The sequence below is a fragment of the Platichthys flesus genome, chromosome 14 (genome assembly GCF_949316205.1).
Source record: "Platichthys flesus chromosome 14, fPlaFle2.1, whole genome shotgun sequence".
NCBI lineage: Eukaryota > Metazoa > Chordata > Actinopteri > Pleuronectiformes > Pleuronectidae > Platichthys > Platichthys flesus.
This window is the reverse complement of record NC_084958.1, coordinates 1851477-1873193: the sequence shown is the minus strand read 5'-3', so window position 1 is coordinate 1873193 and position 21717 is coordinate 1851477. Positions and strand designations below refer to the sequence as shown.

Here is a 21717-nt window from a genome sequence, read left to right as displayed (position 1 = left end):
GATCCCGAGGCGTTCCCAGGCCAGTGTTGAGATATAATCTCTCCACCTAGTCCTGGGTCTTCCCCGAGGTCTCCTCCCCACTGGACGTGCCTGAAAAACCTCCCAAGGGAAGCGCCCAGTGGGCATCCTTACCAGATGCCCGAACCACCTCAGCTGACTCCTTTCTAAGTAAAGGAGCAGCGGCTCTAATCCGAGTTCCTCACGGATGACTGAGCTTCTCACCCTATCCCTTCTGAGAAAACTCATCTCGGCCGCTTGTACCTGCGATCTCGTCCTTTCGGTCATCACCCAGCCCTCATGACCATAGGTGAAGATAGGAACGAAGATCGATCGGTAGATCGAGAGCTTTGCCTTGCGGCTCAGCTCTCTTTTCGTTACAACGGTGCGGTAAAGCGAACGCAATACCGCCCCTGCTGCTCCGATTCTCCAGCCAATCTCACGCTCCATAGTACCCTCACTCGCGAACAAGACCCCGAGGTACTTTAACTCCTTCACTTGGGCTAAGGACTCATTTCCTACCCGGAGTAACCAATCCATCGGTTTCCTGCTAAGAGTCATGGCCTCAGATTTAGCGGTGCTGATCCTCATCCCAGCCGCTTCACACTCGGCCGCCAGCCGATCCAGTGAGTGCTGAAGGTCACAAGCCGATGATCCAATGAGGACCACATCATCCGCAAAAAGCAGTGACGAGATCCTCAGACCACCGAACTGCAACCCCTCCCCACCACGACTACGCCTCGATATCCTGTCCATGTATATCACAAACAGGATTGGTGACAAGGCGCAGCCCTGGCGGAGACCAGCACCCACTGAGAACGAAACTGACTGGCTGCCGAGGACCCGAACACAGCTCTCGCTTTGGGAGTACAGAGATTGGATGGGCCTGAGGAGAGACCCCCTTACCCCATACTCCCGCAGCACCTCCCACAGTTTCTCCCAGGGGACCCGGTCATACGCCTTCTCCAGATCCACAAAACACAAGTGGACCGGATGGGCATACTCCCAGGCCCCCTCCAGGATCCTTGCGAGACTGAAGCGCTGGTCCGTAGTTCCACGTCCGGGGCGAAACCGCATTGTTCCTCTTCAATCCGAGGTTCGACGATCGGCCGAACCCTCCTTTCCAGCACCTTGGAGTAGACTTTACCAGGGAGGCTGAGAAGTGTGATACCCCGGTAATTGGTACACACTCTCTGGTCCCCCTTTTTGAACAGGGGAACCACCACCCCGGTTTGCCAATCCTTTGGCACTGTACCCGACTCCCACGCGATGTTGAATAGGCGTGTCAACCATGACAGCCCCTCAACACCCAGAGCCTTTAGCATTTCTGGCTGGATCTCATCAATCCCTGGGGCTTTGCCACTGCGGAGATGTTTGACTACCTCAGTGACCTCCACCAGGGAAATTGACGACGAAACACCATCAACCTCGAGCTCTGCCTCCAAAATAGAGGGCGTGTTATTCGGATTCAGGAGTTCCTCAAAGTGTTCCTTCCAACGTCCGACGACCTCCTCAGTTGAGGTCAACAGAGTCCCATCCTTACTGTACACAGCTTGGATGGTTCCCCGTTTCCCCCTCCTGAGGTGCCGGATAGTCTTCCAGAAACACTTTGGTGCCGACCGAAAGTCCTTCTCCATGGCCTCTCCGAACTTCTCCCACACCCGCTGCTTAGCCTCCGACACGGCAGCAGCTGCAGCCCTTCGGGCCTGTCGGTACCCTGCAACCGAGTCCGGAGTCCTCCAGGATATCATATCCTGGAAGGCCTCCTTCTACAATCGGACGGCTTCCCTGACCACTGGTGTCCACCACGGTGTCCGAGGGTTATCGCCCCTTGAGGAGCCTAAGACCCTGAGGCCACAGCTAGCCACCGCAGCTTCAGCAATGGAGGCTTTGAACACCGCCCACTCTGGCTCAATGCCCCCAACCTCCACAGGAATGCCAGAAAAACTCCGCCGGAGGTGTGAGTTGAAGATACCTAGGACAGGGGCCTCCTCCAGACGTTCCCAGTTCACCCGCACTACTCGTTTAGGCTTACCAGGTCTATCCGGAAATTTCCCCCATTCCCTGATCCAACTCACAACCAGATGGTGGTCGGTTGACAGTTCCGCCCCTCTCTTTACCCGAGTGTCCAAAACATGCGGCCTCAGATCAGATGACACAATCACAAAATCGATCATTGATCTTCGGCCTAGGGTACTCTGGTACCAGGTACACTTATGAGCACCCTTATGTTCGAACATGGTGTTTGTTATGGATAATCCATGACTAGAACAGAAGTCCAATAACAAACGACCGCTCGGGTTTAGATCAGGGAGGCCGTTCCTCCCCACCACGCCTCTCCAGGTGTCTCCATCGTTGCCCACGTGGGCGTTGAAGTCACCCAGCAGAACTACGGAGTCCCCTACTGGAGCCCCATACAGGACTCCATTCAGGGTCTCCAAGAAGGCTGAGTACTCTGGGCTGCTGTTTGGTGCATACGCACAAACAACAGTCAGAGTTTTCCCCCCTACAACCCTTAGGGAGGCGACCCTCTCGTCTACCGGGGTAAACTCCAACACCGCAGCGCTCAGCCGGGGATTTATGAGTATCCCCACACCCGCCCGGCGCCTCACGCCCTCGGCAACTCCGGAGAAGAATAGAGTCCAACCCTTATCCAGGAGTACGGTACCAGAGCTGAGACTGTGAGTGGAGGTAAGCCCCACCAGATCTAACTGATAGCGCTCCACCTCCCTCACAAGCTCCGGTTCCTTTCCCCACAGCGAGGTGACGTTCCACGTCCCCAGAGCCAGCTTCTGCCGCCCGGGTCTTGTCCGTCAAGACCCCTGACCTTCGCTGCCACCCATGTGGCTGCGCACCCGACCCCAACGGGTCTTCCCACAGGTGGTGGGCCCATGGGATGAAGAGAGGGGGAGTGCCACGTAGTTTGTTCGGGCTATGCCCGACCGGGCTCCGTGGCAAAGTTTGCTCCAGGGTTTGCTCCAGACTAGCTCCAGACGGGGGCCCCGGGCTTCCTCCGGGCCGGGTCACATCTCCTCTTTTTCCGTTATTCATTGAGGTTTTTTGAACCATTCTTAGTCTGGCCCCTCACCTGAGACCACTCTGCCATGAGAGACCCTACCAGGAGCACAAGGCTCCAGACAACACAGCCTTCAGGTTCATAGGGACACGCAAACCTCTCCACCACGATAAGGTGATGGTTCCAGGAGAGGATTTGTATTTTTGTAATGAATGTATTTATTATACTTGGTATTTTTGTATTTATTACCTCTGTCCCAGCCAGTACATTTAATAACTATGATTAAAAAGCTCTGTGGCAATCTTTCTAGCAATCTTTCTGACAATAAAAGTTTATAGAAACAGTTGTGTGCTTTTAATGTTTGATATGTAACATGTCAACAATTGACACGTGTAAGATGAGCAGTTAGCAACTGCTAAGTAATACAAGTAATACAGAGGGAAGAGTAGTTTATGTATTTTATTCCTCAGTCATAATTTTATTGCAGAAATGACTGATATCTCATGCATAAAAAAAACAACAACTTACTGCTCTATTCCTTTTAGACATAAAGGCCCATAATCTGCCCTATAGATGTTGAATGCATTCTGTAGTGAGAACACATTCAAACACATGTCCTACACCTCCATGAGAGGGGGGGGGGAGAAGGGGGAGGGATGAGAGGGGTGAAAGGGGGTGGGGTACGATGGGGGCGGGGTGAGAGGGGGGCGGGGCCCTCAAAACAGCTTGATCTGAGGAGGTCTGTTTTAGACAGAGTAAAAAGGTGCTGTTTTAAATGATCCTTAGGGTATTTTTACCAAAAAATGTTACAGACATTTCATTAAGACCCCAAGGAACCATATCAACTGTGGTGAAATGGGCATTATATGTCCCCTTTAAGTGCTTTGAAAACTACCAACAGAATTTTTAAGTTGAATCTGTGTTGTACTGGAAGCTATTGGGAAGATTTTAGTACCCAGGAAGCATTTGGTTGTTGGTTGCAGAAAAAGCTAGGCCACAAAAGAGAGGCAGCAATGGCTAAAAGTAAGAGCAGGGAGAGCACTGTAAAATGCAATGTTGAACTTTATCCATGTTGCATTCTACACTGGTAGCTGAGACTAATGCCAGTTGTTTTCTTCTGGAAGGGGTTCATGTGATAGGAGCCTGAGTATCAATCAATCAAATGACTAATCAGCGAAGGCTATGTCGTGAAGGAAAATACCCAAAAAGCAAGCTGTGGTGAGGGTCAACGTCATTGCTTCCAAACGTCTGTATTTATGCCTGTCCGCACTGAAAAGCATCCTCAGAGTTTTCAAACTAAAACAGGGTCTCCATTTTAGCAGCTCTAAAATGACATAGTACTGTGGATAGCGGTTGTATCCATAGCAGAGTCGAACCATTTTCAAAATAAAATGTAGTAGCATGGATGTAACACATTCTATCTAACTAAGGACGGTGCTGTTCAAAGATGTGGACATCGTGGGATTTTACATGCTGATGCAGGTGACAATTTTGGAAACCTGCACAGAAAATTAGTGATTCAAATCATGAATTGTGATTGTGTGACAATTAAATTGTGGTATGATTGTTTGGGAAAGTCGCCCACTACTACATAAAATTAGTTTCAGAGATAATAGATGGAAGAAACAGAAAACCTGCTTACCACCATTATTTTGGAATGTTAAATTCCTAAACATCTCTGTGTTGAGTCATGTAGTCATTCTTACTCAGCCTGAGCTCCTATCACAGACTACTTATCACTAATGATACTCCCGGCCTGAAAGAAAGCATCATGAACAAAGTCTTAGTCATTCACAAGCAGTACAACACAGTACTTTATATTTACAAGTTCCATTTGCTTGATAGAATATGCAGAGGTGGCTCTTTCCGGTTAAAATACAACGGTGCTAATCTGACATACAAAAAGAAAACCAGGAGCAGTCCTGTATCTGATAATGAATTGTTCTGAAAGCAAAGACAAATGAGAGGAAGACATGAAGAGGGAAATGGAGTGAGAGAATCATGCGAGAGAAAAGTGAGAGACCCGAGGGCGAAGAGAAAAGCCCTCTCATACTAATCTGACAGAGGAGATCTTTTATAGAGAATGACAGCCTTTTCTGCTTGGCTAGCCACACTCCTTTGCTCTTCATTTCTCTCTAGCCTTCTTCCTCCTACTCTCTTTTGCTTGCTCACTCCTATGATCTCATCATCACTCTCTCTTTTATCTCGCTCACTCCTCCATTCTCTCTGTCTCTTTCTCTCTTTTCTGATCTGTCTCAAACCCTGACGCTGTGTTGCATTATGTGTTGCATGACTTGTGTTGTATGATGTATATGCTCTCAATGTAATGTGCAGCCACTGTGGTAAATCGTGATTTGAGTTAATACCTTCACCATTTTAAAGAGAAATGTAGGAAACACAGTGGTATCGTGGCTGATGATCAGACCATACAGCCTGAGCACATACATAGTGAGCTTCAGCTTTACATCGCAGACAATTTACTCAAACAGTATGAGCTGGAATTTATCAACAAATTGTCTTACATTGTATAGTGTATGCCTAGCTTTACACATGTCAATATATATCTGAAAACACACTACATGTTATGAATCAAGAAATTATACAACCATACACAAAGCAAATTGACACAAGTGCATTTGTGTATTTTCAATAGAGCCCTGTGGGTGCATATATCCCTGTAATGTTAACATCACATGGCATAAGTAACCGCACACAAGGTTTGACTCACGTATTTTATGAGACCCCCGTCACCTCGAAGACTGCCAATGCAATCTTTTCAGGGACCATGGCATTTGGACAGATATTAATCACATAGGGAAATTGCACTTTTGATATATCTTTCAGTGCAGGAATGTTGTGAATGATTGTTCGTCCATGTAGTCACATCTGTGACTCTTGGTTTTCTAACTCATATCAGTTCATCTTTATACACCTACACTGTGGTCTATTTTCAGTCTATCCCACAGACACTGTCCTGCTCCTGCTGCTGCTGCTGCAAACACTCACTTAAGCATCATATGTGAATTATTCTGTGGCAAAAAGTTATCCAACAAATGCACTTCAATGTTGCTTAAAGAGTAGGAAAAAACTTAGATGATAAAACACAGTATACAACATACAATATTAAGCATCCTTTAGACGTTCATACTAATAGAAAAGTTGTTACATATTACAGGGATAGTCCAGTGATTCTAAATTGTTATTCCAAAAAATAGGACGGTAAATTGGTGCAACATAGACAAAGAGACCTGACATAGTTCCTAGTGTGGTTGAAGCTCCAAAGTCCTTGAATCCAGCAATTCACATAATGCAGCTCAATTACATCTTTTATAATCTTTGTGACTAGAAAATTGACCTTTGACATGTGAGATTGGTGGCTCTCCCCTTTAATTACAGTTAAGTGGATCAACAGTTAACACCCACTGGGACGTATAACTTTCTCCTCTAATTTAAGGAACGTACCACTTTCCCTGCTGTCCTCATCCACAAGTACACTACACAGCTTCCACACACGGCATACATACTTTAGTGGATTTCCACTGTCATTATCAGGGTAAGAAAACAATTATTGTGCATCCTGAAGATGCTGGTGCAGTTGTAGCTCTCACAGATACTCTGAAGTTCTCTTCTTCAGTTACCTGGGCCAGTGGTTAATTGTCATCAGATACAATTAGTTGTAATTTGAATCGCAAATTCTGAAAAAAACAATGACTTCTTTATAACTGTGGCGCTTCCACTCATCCATCCAATGATTGGATAAAATATTGTACTAAAGCAAAGTTCCAGAGGAGTGTTTCCTCCCCAATAGCCAACATAGGTCAAAGCCATCCTCCTATAATTGTTGGGGATGCAGCTGTAATTGCAGGAAAGCTGCATGTGCTCTAGCCAGGACTAGCTTCCGCTCCAGTGTTTGTCAATGTTTGGATTCAGGGGCGTTTGTAACATTTGTTGGGAAGTTCTGAATTATTGTGAGGATTTATCAACCTGTCTCTCCTCTGCTCCGTGTGTGAGGAGGTGACCAAATTGTCATGAGAGACAGGATAGAAACGTTAGAAACGCACACTTAGCTGAAATTAATCCAATGCAGGTCCATAGGGTCAATGATATAAATATATGATACTTTTTTATTTTGTGTTTGTCTTGTCTACGGGGGCAGTGGTAGGGGATATTCACTGAATATCACAATAGCGCTGTATCATATATCATAAAAACTCAGGCGTAAAATAAGACATTTGTTGTTTTTTTCCTTGTTAGTCACACACAAAGTTCTCGCTCCTTGCTCTGCAATCTAGAATCTAGAAATCCAATTCTTTTGTAGCGTCACAAAAAGTGCGCTCTTGTATTTGACCATTTTCTCCAACTGCATGTGTTTTTCAGCCTGGACATTTAGTCGTTTGCTCAACTTCATACTCACTAGTCTGTGTGTTTCAGGCCAGACAGTGTTTCATGGTCCTATTTTCTGACACTGTGTCCTGTTGAAACACAGAGCTCTGCGTAAATCACACTGCCTGCCTGCCTCTCGGTCTCTCTCTCCCTTCCCTATACTCTCTCCATAATTTATTCAACTTCTGCATATATTACTCCCTTCTCTCTCCGCTCTCCCATTCAGGTCAGTACAATGGTCCATTCCCTAAGAACTGGGAGCTTATCGAAAAACTAATGCAGTCAGCATCAAGCTCTCTCACACATGTTGTGTTAACAAGATAAACACACTTCTCACTTAATGTTCATGACAATTTTGTGACAATGTGTGTTAGACAAGAACTCAAAAGAATAGACAAATGGTAGATAGGCATATTCTACCCATTTTTTGAAAAAAGCATAATGCAATCTCTAAGTTTAGATAACATAAAAATAATTTTAATGCATTCAAACACAAGGCCCATTTGTCTATGGTCCCTAATCAGCTCAACCACTGAAGATCTAATTTCGGTGAGAGAGCACTTGAATGGTTAAAGTAACAAGAATAAATAGGGCACTATCTGTCAAGTTCAAAGTAATGAATAAAGAACAACAAATGGCTTAGATTTGAATGAGGCATTTGTGCATTGTAATGCCTACTACTGAAAAGTTGTCATTTTAAGATAAGGTTAGTGAACCTGCATGGAAAAGCTAGCAAGAGCAGGCAATACTTTGAAAGAAATGCTCCTGATACATCCCGACCCCTTCCATTAGCCCTCTCATCGAAGCTACGCCCATTTAAATGTGCACTGCCTGGCAACTGAGAGAAACAATTTTTCTGTGTCTGGCTCAGTAACTTCTAGCAGGTCCGTTAGAGGTATCTACCCAATCATTTCATTCAGTCCATATAAAATGATAGGTCGTGTTTATTACAGCCCTGCAATGATCACAGTAGAGGACCACTCTAACTTTATGTTGCATTGTGGGAACTGTATTTGCAATGCTTTGATAAGAAAGAACAATGTTCAGAATTTAAAACACGGTGTCTCTAATTCTGCTCTTTCAATTTTTACCTGATTTTTCTCTTAAACTTCCATTTTTAATCCAACAATGTAACAGCAGTGTAAACAGCTTGAAGAAGAGAAAAGCTTTTTCTGCATCACTCTTTTCCAGCATGGTGGCAGAGTAAATTCACAGTATCCCCTTGCCTGTAGATGGCAAGCATGAATGTCTGCATCTGTAGGTCTAAGCTGTGTGACTGTGAAACTCCGAGAGTTTTACCATTTTAAAACCACATGAAAGAGCTGTCTGTGTGTGTGTCTGAGGTGTATGTGTAGCTTACCCATGGCAGACGGTGTGAGTCAGGCATGTGTGTGTCCCTCCTCCAGTGCTGTGTGGGTTGGTTTGTTGGCGACACCTTGCAGAGAGGCTGAGGGGGCTGTGGCACACGAAACTGTGCAAGGAATCAGAGAGACAAACAAAGGTTCAAACAGGCCCATAGGTCAGGAAAAGCCAGAGGTCAAATAAAAAGGTCATGAAGAGGGGTGTGAAGAAAACAACAGAGAGCGAGAGAGAGAGAGAGAGAGAGAGAGAGAGATAGAGAAAGAGAGAGATATAGATATTATACACAAGTGCTTGCTCTCACACACACATAATGCACAACAATATGCACAACAGTGTGTCTTGGATACTATTCTCCACCGTGAGAGTACCTTTAAACTAACCTGAATGTACCTTTTAGTTGCTTATCATTCAAACTCACACTGTCAAGCAAAGTGCACATAATTAGCAGCTTGGTCCAGCCTCATACCTGCTTTGCATCTTCTTAGGCTGAACTGCCAAAGCTGGCATGAGTTGATAGACAGCATCTGTTTATTAGACCAGCTGGCATCATTACTTACCCATTACTTACCCAGCTCCACTAATCCTACTTATAGTAACTAGTAACATTATAAGTTTTTATCACACTCTGACCTAGTGCATCTTAATATTCTTGAATCACATCCTCAATAAAGCAAAAAGCTGATATGTGATGACATGAGGCATCAAATCTGCTATGTTATTAATTAGGCTTATATTAGTAGTAAAAAACCTCTATTTATAAAGCACTTGTTTAAAACAGTATCTAAATATTACAAATATATGTAAAAATATAAAATAGAGAAAAACAAACACAAAAAAAAGTAAAAAACAGGGATAAAGCTTTGGAGTCAAGAATCAAAAGCAGCTTTGTGAATGTATGTTTTGAGCATTGATTTGAACTCGGTTATCAAATCAGCCTGACTCCTTGGGCAAGCTTTCAAAGTCTGGGGGCTCAAAATACCAAACTTTAGGTTTATAACTCAGACTTAAGGATAGATAACAAAGATATGACAGAGGACGGAGAGAGCAGTTCTACATATGAGGAGTTGGCAAACCGGAATTTAAAAATATATATATAGTTAGCCGCTGTAGGGAAGCTTAAATCAACGTAGCAAAATTTTTCTCAAATGATATCAGGGACCGGCTGCAGCATTTAGTATAAGTTGCAGGGAAACAAGAGATTTTTAGGAGACATGTGTACAGGACATTGTAATAGTTGAGTGATGATGAGATAAATGCTGGAATAACCTTCTCAAGATCAGTGAAGGACAGAAATGATTCTGGTGATATTCTGTAGCTGATAAACATATTTTTTTACATGGAGGTCTGGTTTAACAAAATAATCACCTATTACACTCATATATCTGTCAGTGCCAGTCCACCCAGTAATTCATATGCATGAATAGAGTCTTAACAAAACCACAAGAATATGTATCAAATGAATGTGTGTGAGCATGAGATTATAGGTAATGATTAACGTATTAGTGGTCCAGACTCTGTCCACACTTTACCTTACACATATGAAGAACGCAGAAGGAGATTCTCTACTCAAATGCATTCACAAGACAGGGTTCTATCCCTGCCTGCTATAAATTCCACTGCGGAGAGAGCATGTTTTTGTTTAAAGCACATCGCACCCGCCATTACAGTCAAAAGCTTTCCTATGTCATTGTTTTTCCGAATTGACATCTCTAACTCGTTTCCTTATTTTTTTCAGTTTTGTGTCCGTCATGTCTTAGAAACGTCATCAACATGCCCACTCACTCAGACGATGTACTGTTTTCTCACATGGCTCGCTCTGAACTTTTCTGGAGTTTTAACTAGGGGGCTGGTGGGAGAACTCCGGAGAATGTCTCCAGAAACTGATTTGGATAATGAGTTCTCACATGCATCCCCCAGAATAATTTCAGGAGATTATCCAGAGTACAGTGCATGTCTGAAAGCAGCTCTACAAAGTAATAGGTCTCTTTTCATCGTCATGCATTAGAGCAGTGGTTCTCAACCTTTTTTCAGTGACGTACCCCCTTCGAAGAAAAAATTCTGCCGAGTACCCCCTAAGCCCAAAGCATTTTTGGTTGAAAGAAAGATGTAATGTGATTTATTAAGCCTTGTAACTAGACACATTCAAATTTAAAACTCCATAAATGTCCATAACATTGCTCATTTGTAGTGGTCTCTCTTGAACTATTTCGAAATAAAAAGATATAAAAATAACTAAAGACTTTTATTATTATCTCAATATAAATAAAGATTTGTGCACCTCAAAATAATGATCAACTCTTTTGGGATCATAATAAAGATATGTTCTCAATCTGAACTCATGAACTTAATTATAGCTAAACACTTCTTCCCAAAAAATAAATCATTAACTTAGTTTTAAATAAAAGATTAGCTCAAAACATATTTTTTAAAATATTTATCATCTTAAAATATCTTCTTTAAGGATCGAAAAGAATACTGACAGGTAGCTTGTTTCCGTTTGCTTCCGGGGAGGCTTTTCGCATCGTGTCTTGAGATGACCTGAATTCAGGAAGTTTCCTCTTAAAAAACTCAGGTGGCTTAGCAACATGACTTTCATGTTTTGTCTGGAGATACCGCTGAAGATGTGGTGGCTTAATGCCACTGTTGGCTAATCTCTCCCCACAGAAAAAACAAAAAGGGTAAATAACCCAATCTATGTTATTGTTAATATTATTGAAGTGTCTTTCTGTTATTTTATTGTGAAATATTTGCTCGCTTTAAGGTCATACAATTTCATTTCCGCTTTTGTATTACATGCTTTTATTTTGAAAGGGTACCGGTAGAGACGCGGACTTCTTGTTATGAATCATTAACTTCACAACGGAAAACTTTTACGTTTTAGCGCCCCTCCGAAGAGGCACAAGCTCTCACGGTGTTGTTTAGGGAAGGCTCTCTGCTCTGGTTTCGCCTTCTTTGGTACTTGTCCCTCCGTGTTTCAGCAGCATTGCTGCTGCACTTCAACTCGACTCCATTGTTGAAGTTTTCAAGGCAGGTGATGACAGGTGATGACAGGCGGCGTGTGCCACGTTGGGTCAAACCATCGGTATTGGGGAGACTCTGTTTTTTTAGGATAACTAAAATTGAAAAGCCTACTGAATATAAAATTTAGTTCATGAACTTACACTTTTATTGAATATTTGTTAAATAACAATTTTTCAAGGATGTTTGAATGGATGCTAATTTTAAATATATAAAAAAGAAAATCTCAAGTACCCCCTGGAGTAGCTTCAAGTACCCCCAGGGGTACGCGTACCCCCATTTGAGAATCACTGCATTAGAGAAGGGACGAACACCCTTTTAATTTGCACCCACACACATGTAGTTTGAATGGGTTATGTTTTGTTGATTATAAATACGCTTTTAGGCTTGGAAAAGTGTTTTGATGTTTTCCGTCCTTTTCCACATTTATTAAGGTACAGTTATTATTTGACTGACCATTCAACTTTTCAAAATATTACTTCACCTCCCTTTCAGACAACAGCCTCCCCATTTCAGCTTTAACACTGTAACTGCTGCTCCATTAGCGACACAAGAAATGACAAGGGTCAGACTGGATTAGAACTGTTCCCATTCATCACAACCACTGTGTAGAAGCAATGATACTAATAATAAAACCCTAAATTCTTATTCCACACAACACCCCCACCCCCATCTTCGTATGGCACAACACTATGAATAAAACATCAAACAAGAGATTCCTATGCCGCACAATATTCTCTATATTCTACTCTATGAATAATGTATCTCTTGTGCTGTTTCTTATTAATATTGGCTTTGCTTGGCAGTGAGGTAATTCTGTACTAACAAACACACATCTTACTCTCAAGAGATTTCATTTGGCCCCTGGAAACCAAATACTAAATACAGTTCTATCCACATGTATAAGTAAAGCTGCATTCACTGCATTGTGCAGTTCTATAGCTATTAACTAATCAAATAACAGCTGATTGTTTATATGTTGTTCATCGCAGTGAACCAATGAATGCAACAGGACAGCTGTACATACAATAACCCTACTCCTACATATTCATTTATTATTCAACACAATAAATCTAATTTGGTACATTTTTGTCAATGAATAGTGTTGTTCGTGCCAGGTCAAAACATTTTGGAAAAAGTCAATCACAGTTTTTTGTGGGCTAAAAGTGAGTTCTTCATCACCAACATAAAAGACAAACTTTAATATGCAAACATACTAAATAGAGAAACTACTGTAAATGTCACAATTGCATTTAATGAGCAATCTTGTATACACTACACTACATTACAGAGGCTCTTTATTTTGGATGAAGAGAAGAGAAGGTCTGGAGATAGAAAATCGATGTAATGCTTAATGTGCCTGTTGTTGTAAGTGCAGTAAGTGATATTGATTAGTGGAAAATGATTGGAGGAAAAGTTTGTTTGATGCAAATGGAAATAACTGTGAAGATTGAAATAGCAAGAAGGTCAGTTCAAAGAGACAGTGGGCCACGAGCTAATGATCATAAAGAAAGCATCAACCAAAATCGTATATGGAAATTAGATCTTTTATCCATTACAATGTTAACTAATCTTAGCATGGGCATCACGAACACCCTGCAGTGTACAGTGTAGATGAATAAATCTTATTTAAGCAGGTCTCTACATCAGGGCATTACTCGACAGAACAGATCTGAACGGGATTCCTGACTGCAAAATATAATTAAGCCTTTGAAAGCAGAATGAGTCCATTAAAGCTCCAGAGGTCATGACTACTGTTTTCTGACTGTTGTTACAACATGGTGTGTCTGATGGTTTTTCTGTGACCTGCAGTAAGCAAGAGATATGTCGGTAGAGATATATTGGGATACCATTCCATCCTAATTTAATATTTCCCTGTCATTCACAAGTATTAGTACAGAGGCCATTCTTAACCATCCTGTTGGTGAATTAGCTGTTGTCTTTGTAGGTTTATTTGTAAATGCTTTCTTCAGAAAGGATCACACAGGTATGGTGGAGGTTGCACGTGAGATAAAAAGTTAAGGTTCTGTGCACATACTTAAGTATCTCTGTGTTGTTTACCTCCAGCCCAAAAACACAAGGCCAACCCCTGGATGTGAATGTATTCTTATGTGTCTGGAACATGTAGTCTGTACAAGTGTGAGTTATAGGCAGCATCCTAAATGTGTTGGAGAGGAAATAGTATCATGTATGGTGAGCTTGTCTGTCAGTCAGTATAGTTCCTGGAACATAGGACAAACACAGTCCAACCACAGCAAAGGTCAATATAGAATTCAGGTGAACTCACATGCTAGACAATGGGTGCACCATAAAGTTTATGTCGAGCTGTACCCTAGATGGAAATGTCTGCTATAAGCATAAACTAAGAAGTTATTGAGTAAATTTCCATTACATTACTACAATATATGTCTCCTTTTGTATATATTTGAATGATTTGCTTAATGGCCGTTATTTTTACATTTATTGCATGTCAGCTATTTCAGAGGTCTGTTAAGCCATCGCCACAATGGCTTAACAGAAACAAAATAAATGTGCTTTAACTTGACAACTGATGTGATTGCAAGAACTGGAACATCTAATGTTACAGGGGAAACAAAAACTTTGATTCCATTTAGAAAACAGCTCAATGCAATTACAAGCAATGAAATGCCAGGGAAACAACTTCACTTTGCACACTGTCCCTGACAATCACACACACAGACACACACGCACACACACACGTAAACACTAACCTGATTGGTGGAGGCGAAGTCAAGGCCTGCTTCTTGCATACCCAGGAACATGGTGTCCCCGTCCAGCTGGAGGGAACAATAAGCAACAGCAACAATGTCAATAAACTATAAAACACGGCAAACACAGAACAGTCAGCAAGGAGACAATAAGTGGAGATGGAGATAACGGACCACTGCCAGTCACTCGCGTGTGTGTTTGTGTGTGAGTGTGAGTGTGTGTGTATCCATCTCCCTCAGACACCAATCAATAGAGTGGTTGTCCAAAAACCTACTGGTCAGGTTAAGAACACACTCACAATGACCACTATTTGTAGAGCCAGTAGAGGCTCTAAATATTTTCATGAATAATTGAAGGGCAATAATTAAAATCTACAAAACAAATAATGAAGGGCTCTCTATACTTTCTAAAGCCTTTTAGTCGAATGACCGCTTACAGTATTTATTATCTCTGACGTCACAATCCACTGTTGCTTCATTGTGTGGTATTCCTGTGTTGCATTTCCTATATTTACTACAGTAGAAGTGTGGGGGCCATGAGTAATTCATAAATGACTGCCCTCAATCAGGGTAATAAAACGCTGACAGATTGGATGGATATCTTACAGCCTAAACTAATTCCAGCTGAACTCACAGAGAGAATCTCACAGTACCTTGTTCACATGGGAAGTCACACAATTGGATAACAACTCAGATTACAGGGTCTCCACACTTATTCAAATCACTGTGAAGTCCTGTTTGATGTTAAGTGAGAGACAAATGTAATGTAACAACTGATTTGCTCAATTTCTGTTGTGGACATCTTTCTCTCCTAATCTGACCTTACATAAAGTGATGTAACTGAAATTACATTTTCCTGATGGTTAACGTTCAGCTTTTGGATCTTTGCTTTTCTTGGTATTTATTATGTGTATATTGTTATTTGACACATGCTTACATACAGCACTACATTACAGTCATGACAGATGATGTTCACTTCACTGTACACTTCTGAGTAAAGTCAGTTTCAAGTAGCAACTACAGTAATCATTGTTGACTATTTCATACTTTCCACTAAATCGTGTCTGGTTCTTGGACCAGTTTCATTTAGGATTGTCTGAACCGGATATGTCGTTATTCTGGGAGATAACTGTATTGGATGGTGGATTACATTCTTTACCTGCAAGGGTTTGTACTGTTATTACTGATACTGCAATATGGGCAGACCACTCTACTTTTCTCTAGTGATACTTGTCTCAGTTTCACCATTTTATAGCACTAGGGCTTTGTGATGTATATATTATAAATATAAAGCATGGCATAACAGTAGTAAAATTGTATTCGTATCAGCACAGTGAATGTAACATGGTGTGGCAAAATATCAGAACACCTTTTGCTTCGTGGCCCTCGTATTATCTTAAATTTGAAAACAGTTATATCAGCTGCTATAACCTTTACAAGTCAAACCTCAGAACCGACAAGAGGAAAACAAAATATTTGGGTCCATAAAAAAATATTCAAGTAACAATGGTGACCTGGGGACATAATCACCGTCCTGTCAAACAACTCACACAAGAACGTTTGAACAGGTGGGTACACACACACACAGGTGGACAGACAGGTGTAACTGCCCTATCCATTTGCCAGCTGCTGGGGTAGTATGCAAATGAGGTGTAGGTTTACAGAGTCAACAGAAAGCCAAAACACTGTCGCAATCGACTTAACAAACAAAAACTTGTTGTACTTCTATCTCAGTGAGGACACTCATCTACATAATACATTCACTAGCCCCTTACCATAACCTTAACCATCCAAACTAAAGGCCTAACCCTAACCCTAACCCTTACCCTAACTTAAACCTAATTCTAACCCTAAAACAAAATCGTAACCCTCAAACACCCGATAGAAAAATAAGGACAGATCAAAATGTCCTCCATTCTAAAGATGTAAGTAAATAAATAAACAGACACAGACACAACCTGCACTGGTTTACTCATTATAAGCAAGTTTGTCGGCATGTGATCAGGTGAGACATTGTTGATAAGCTATTGAGCATGGTTTAAATTATCTATGGCTTGATTTTTGGGGATCCAAAGAGCTTTTCAACATGATCTTATGTCACCTTTCAGATAATATTTGTTCTGATATCCTACAATAAGAACATACTGACCACTATAGTTTACACTGCAGAGTAACTGAAGCTGTCTTACCACAAACTCATGTGTCCCACATTACACAATGTCCCAGATTTCCCCCGAATTAACCCTACATAAAATATATAAAATGTGTTACCACACTATTGTGTTTTAAAGTTTTTCTCATCCAGTTTTGACATGTGCAATGATTGTTTGACCCTAAGTTGGATGTGTGCCTGTCTGATATTCTGAACCTTACAGTAAGATAACTTGACCTGGCCAAATTATCCCCTCTCTGACCTCATGGACTGTCTCTCTCCCCCTCCCTGGCTGCTTTCTGTATATATGTGTGCGTGTGTGCAGCGTGCGTGTGTGTGCGTGTGAGTGGGCAAAGCAAAGGTTTGAATAACAAGCAGCCAGCTAAGTGGATCAGGGTGGAGGAAGGGGGAGAGAGACTATTAGGATGAAGGACAAAGGAAAAGAGAGAAATACAGTGTATTGAGGAAAGAAAAGGGAACAGAGAAAGAGAAAAGAGAGGTAGAGAGAAATTACATATGCAGTTTACAATAGGATGGAGAAAACACTACAAAAGGAATTAAAAAGGAGAGAGAGAGTGATACTATAGCTGGATTCACAGCAACCGGGTGGGGGTTTAACTATTCATTGAGGAGAAGCAGAAGGCAAGAGCTTTGATTGGTCCCCTTGGTAACATCGCATTTCCGGCAGACTTGCCGCCATTTTTGAATTGAGTTAAAGAACAAACACGGACAACGTCATTCTTTTCCTCATTGCAGTTCTTTAAGAAAAACTGATTTCTGCGTAACATCTATCCGCTCCAACTCCAACATGATCAGCTTAACACTCAGCAGAGAATTTGTAGATAATGGACCATAAACCGGAGGACATTCAACACCAGCATAGAAACTTTACCACCACTAGCGTTCCAGCGGTGTAATGGCAGCTGGACTCACACACATCTGTGCGTAGGCTAAGAGCGTACCTACGCCGTAGCTTCGACGCAGAAGCATGAATTGGGCTTAAAACGTGAGGCTGTAAACAAATTGTCGTGATCCAAGCAGCAGAGTTCTAAATATGTAAATTCTTGCCTCTGTTTGCTGCACAAGGCTGTTCCACCTCTCACAGAGAATTTGTGCCATCTCAAAATCTTTTCATTACTCGGGTCTAGTGTGGAGGAATTGCAGCTGCTTCAAAGAAAGATAAAATGTTTTATAGTAAACATTCTAAAGTCAAAAACTCTCCTCAAGTAAGCCTATGTTACAGAGGGAAACATGAAGTCTCATCAAGTTGCTGTGTTTGAGTAAATGTGTCAAGACACCTGCTCATTGTAATTATTAATGGTTTTGGTTGGTGTGTGAAACTAGTTGTGTAGAACTGGAATGAATGGATTTCTATTTATTCAGTATCAGGGGACATAATTCAACTTAATAGCTTTAATTCAACAAGCAATTGTTTTGTCTGTCTTATCTCTGTCACAATGAGAACAACATAAACCACTGAAAATAATTTTAAGTTTGTTCAACTTTGAAACTTCTCCCTGCTATGTCAAGTTTCGCTATCATTTTACGTTTTATAAAATTTGAATACTTAATTGTTTAATTCTTAAACAATGCATGATAGGAATTGAATTACTTCAAGCAAAACAAGCTGATGCCAATATAATCAATCTTTCATTTAGATATCTTGCGTCCATTCCATCCAATTCCTTTATTGCCATTGTACAGTGTAATTATGTGTTACCAAAAACACAAAGCTTTTGTGTCTGTGCACACTGCCATTGTCATGGCCTCTGCATCATATCAATAAATTAAGCTTACAGACTTAATATTTTTGATTCATGACCTTCATTATTTGAACAAGAAGCTTAAAACAAAACTTTTTTGAGACTGACTAGCTGATATTTTGATGTTAATCATGACTTGACATCATTTTTGTGTGTTATTAGTTGGTCGAGTAAAGATACACACATAACTATCTAAAATCAGAAAGCTCACGAACATAAAGGGCCAGCAATTCATGCTGGTGACTAGCTTTACAGCTCAGCGTCTCTCAAGGTCTCCAGCTCTCCGATGTGTCTCTCGTCACTCAGACCTGAGTGCGTCTTCGTGGTTGTGCTTTTATCTCAGCCACAGCCTTTAATACCTGAGGATCAATCAGCTAATAGCACTTACCTGCGCTGTGACAGGTGAAGGTGTTCTCCCAGCCCCCTCCATTCGACAGACATATTGTGAGTTACAACTCAGGACCCTTCTATGCTGCTACCCATTGTTAAGCTAACTCCTGGCAACTACTTTTCAGCAAAAAAACTACTGCGTGCTCATAACATTTTCTCAAGATGATCAGATGGGTGGACAGCAGAGCGTAGCAGAGTAAATTGTTCTCAAGTTAACTCACTCAGACATTTGATAGTTTCTAACTTCATGCGAAAACTATTAGTTCTTTATGCTCCTGTCACAGCACAGAGATGATCTGTTTAAATGTCATTGGCAGATTGAAGTGTTTTTGGTCCCCTCTCTGATGACAGACACTTTTCATTTTAAGTAATTGCGGCTCCAGAGTTGCTAGCCTTATATGGCAACCTGTAGGCAGTGATATTCTAGTGAACATGCAGGTGAAAGAAGAGGAATCATGCATAAAGTCCTGTACTTGCAAAAAACGTTATCAAGTGTACAAAATGTCAATCCTACTTTTTGGGGGGAAAGTACATGGCAGTGTAAGGGATTCCTCTTCTCTCTCCTGCATGTGCTTTTTCTCCTGAGCACCTGTCCTCTGTTTTTTTGACGGTGTGCATTGGCCTTATCAGCGTTGTTTTATGCTAATGATCACAGATTCATAGCTCCAAATAAACCGGTTTTAAATCAGTATTCAAATGTAAAACGTAAGAGAGGCATGAGATAGAAATACCAAAATGTTCTTGCATGAGGCTCATTTTTGTAGGCTATGACAGCAGTAAAGGTCTGACAGCTCCTATTGTATACACAGGACAAAAGTAGCAGTTCAATCACAGATAAGCAGAAAACACCAAGTCATTGTCTATGATGGCAGAAAGAACATTTCAGCATAAACAAGTTTACACCTTTCAATTTTGGCAATTTTTTTTCATTTATAATAATAAAAATAATGTTGGATCATTAACAAAGGCAGTGCGCTAAAAGATTGCGACAACTCCCAAATAATGCCTCAGGAACTGATCCCATCTCTTCCACCACAAGTTAATTGATCCGAGCCATTGTCACTAATAAAGTACAAACGGAACAATGCAGCGATGATTGCAGTATGTGATTTGACTGCAATATGTTTGTTTTGGAAACGAAATCCCGATAATTAGTTTCTTCTGGCAGGAATCTACTTCTGCCCATCTGTTCGTTTTGGCAACCCCACCACCACCAACCAGGGGGTCCCTCGGTGCTTCGTCCCCTCAATTAAACCAAATGAAACACCTACAGCCACATCGGCACACATGCAACAGTGCTGCACGTTACTCAATTGAGGGTGTACTTTGGGCAGTGGGTGGTGTTGTGGGGAGTCTGGCTTGACGTTCTGTTAAGGGAATGACAGCCAACACAGACAGACGGACGGACAGATTGACTGGTTGTTGTTCTCATAGATAATTAGATGAAAACTGTATGAGGAGACAATAGCAGTATGTGATACTCCAAAAAGCCACTGGAGGGGGAACAAAGGATAAGATAATAACGTATCTGTAGTCAATTGGAAAATCCTTTAAAATGATTATGTCTGAATTTTCTTAAAGGGGACATATTATGGAAATTCCACTTTTGTAGTGCTTCTACACGTTAGTTTGGGTAACTGGCACGTCTACCGTCCCAAAAACTCCACACCCTAGAGTACGCCGAATGGGATTACTTCCCAGATTGACATCACAGTCTCGCTACAGCTAACGCTAGCTTGCTACCAAGGCAATTTCCTGTATGTGCAAATATACATGGCAATAAAAAGAATTCTGATTCTGATTCTGATTCTGATAGTTTGTGTTTAAAGTTGCAGCACTGTCTGGAATGGTTACTTGTGCAAGTATTTACAGCAGCAGTGCAGGGATATGTGGCACCCAACCCGGGAAGCATCGGACTGGGAGGTGGGGGGAGAGATCCCATTTTGGGTCCGGTGTGGAGGAACAATTCTTGGGCGCTTGCTCAGCGGACAGCCTCTCCTGTGATGCCCGGGCGGCGAAGCGGAGGAGGAGGAGGGGGGGAGAGAGTTGCGCCTTATAACTTTTGTGACCCGTACAGATTTGCTCCACGCACCCCGAGTTGCACGAACCAGTGCCGGTCACCAGCAGCTCGTTTCCGCCTCCGTCGCTCGCTCCGTCGCTCGAATAAACTCATACCCGGGATTTTGAGTGCATTTCGCCGCAAAGGTTGCAGCAGTGTTAGCCTCCAGAGCTGTAGCCCCTCCACTATCGCTTAAACAGCCGCCTGTTTTAGGGTGCTGTTTTAGGGTGCTGTTTTAATTGATCCTTGTGGTATTTTGACCAAAATTGTTACAGACATTTCATTAAGACCCCAAGGAACCAACTTTTACCAACTGTGGTAAAATGGGCATACGATGTGCCCTTTAATACCGAAAGGCCATTTTAATTATACTGACAAAACCATTCTTTTTAACACCTAACCCTAACTCTAGATCTGACTGACTGAAACTGTAATAATGTTTTGGAGGGTTTGGTGTAGAGTGGATTATTCTGCACAGTAGAATGGACCATCCTGCTTATTCCGTGGCTAGTCGCCAGCAATCATCATAAGTTAACTCAGCAAACTCACGTGGAGCAGATTTATTACTACTACAACATAAAGTGTGTGCCGTGCACATACACACAAGCACAGATAAGAAGAGGGTGTGATGATAATAAACTGTCCCCCAAGGTGACTCTGAATCACAGCTTTGCGTTGGAGGCGGGCTTTATGAAAGCCTGTTTGAGCAGTGGAGGCCTAAAGCTTCTGCAGATTTTTTGGTGCGTTTTTCTAATTAGTCCTTAATAAAGTTGAGATACATTTCCTTCAGAAGTTATGATAACGTTGGAAGGTGGCTGCAGTCGAAACATGGATTCACCTGAGGAGCA

General features: G+C 41.9%; 1 protein-coding gene across 1 annotated transcript in view; it reads right to left on the bottom strand.

Moving 5' to 3' along the window:
- Positions 1 to 21717, bottom strand: part of tox (thymocyte selection-associated high mobility group box) — a 50450-nt gene that overhangs the window by 26087 nt on the left and 2646 nt on the right. Inside the window, exons 2-3 of the mRNA XM_062404656.1 lie at positions 14509 to 14574; positions 8757 to 8867 (exon numbers count right to left, since the gene is read on the bottom strand). Coding sequence (XP_062260640.1) covers positions 8757 to 8867; positions 14509 to 14574 — 177 coding nt within the window. The remainder of the gene's footprint in view (positions 1 to 8756; positions 8868 to 14508; positions 14575 to 21717) is intronic.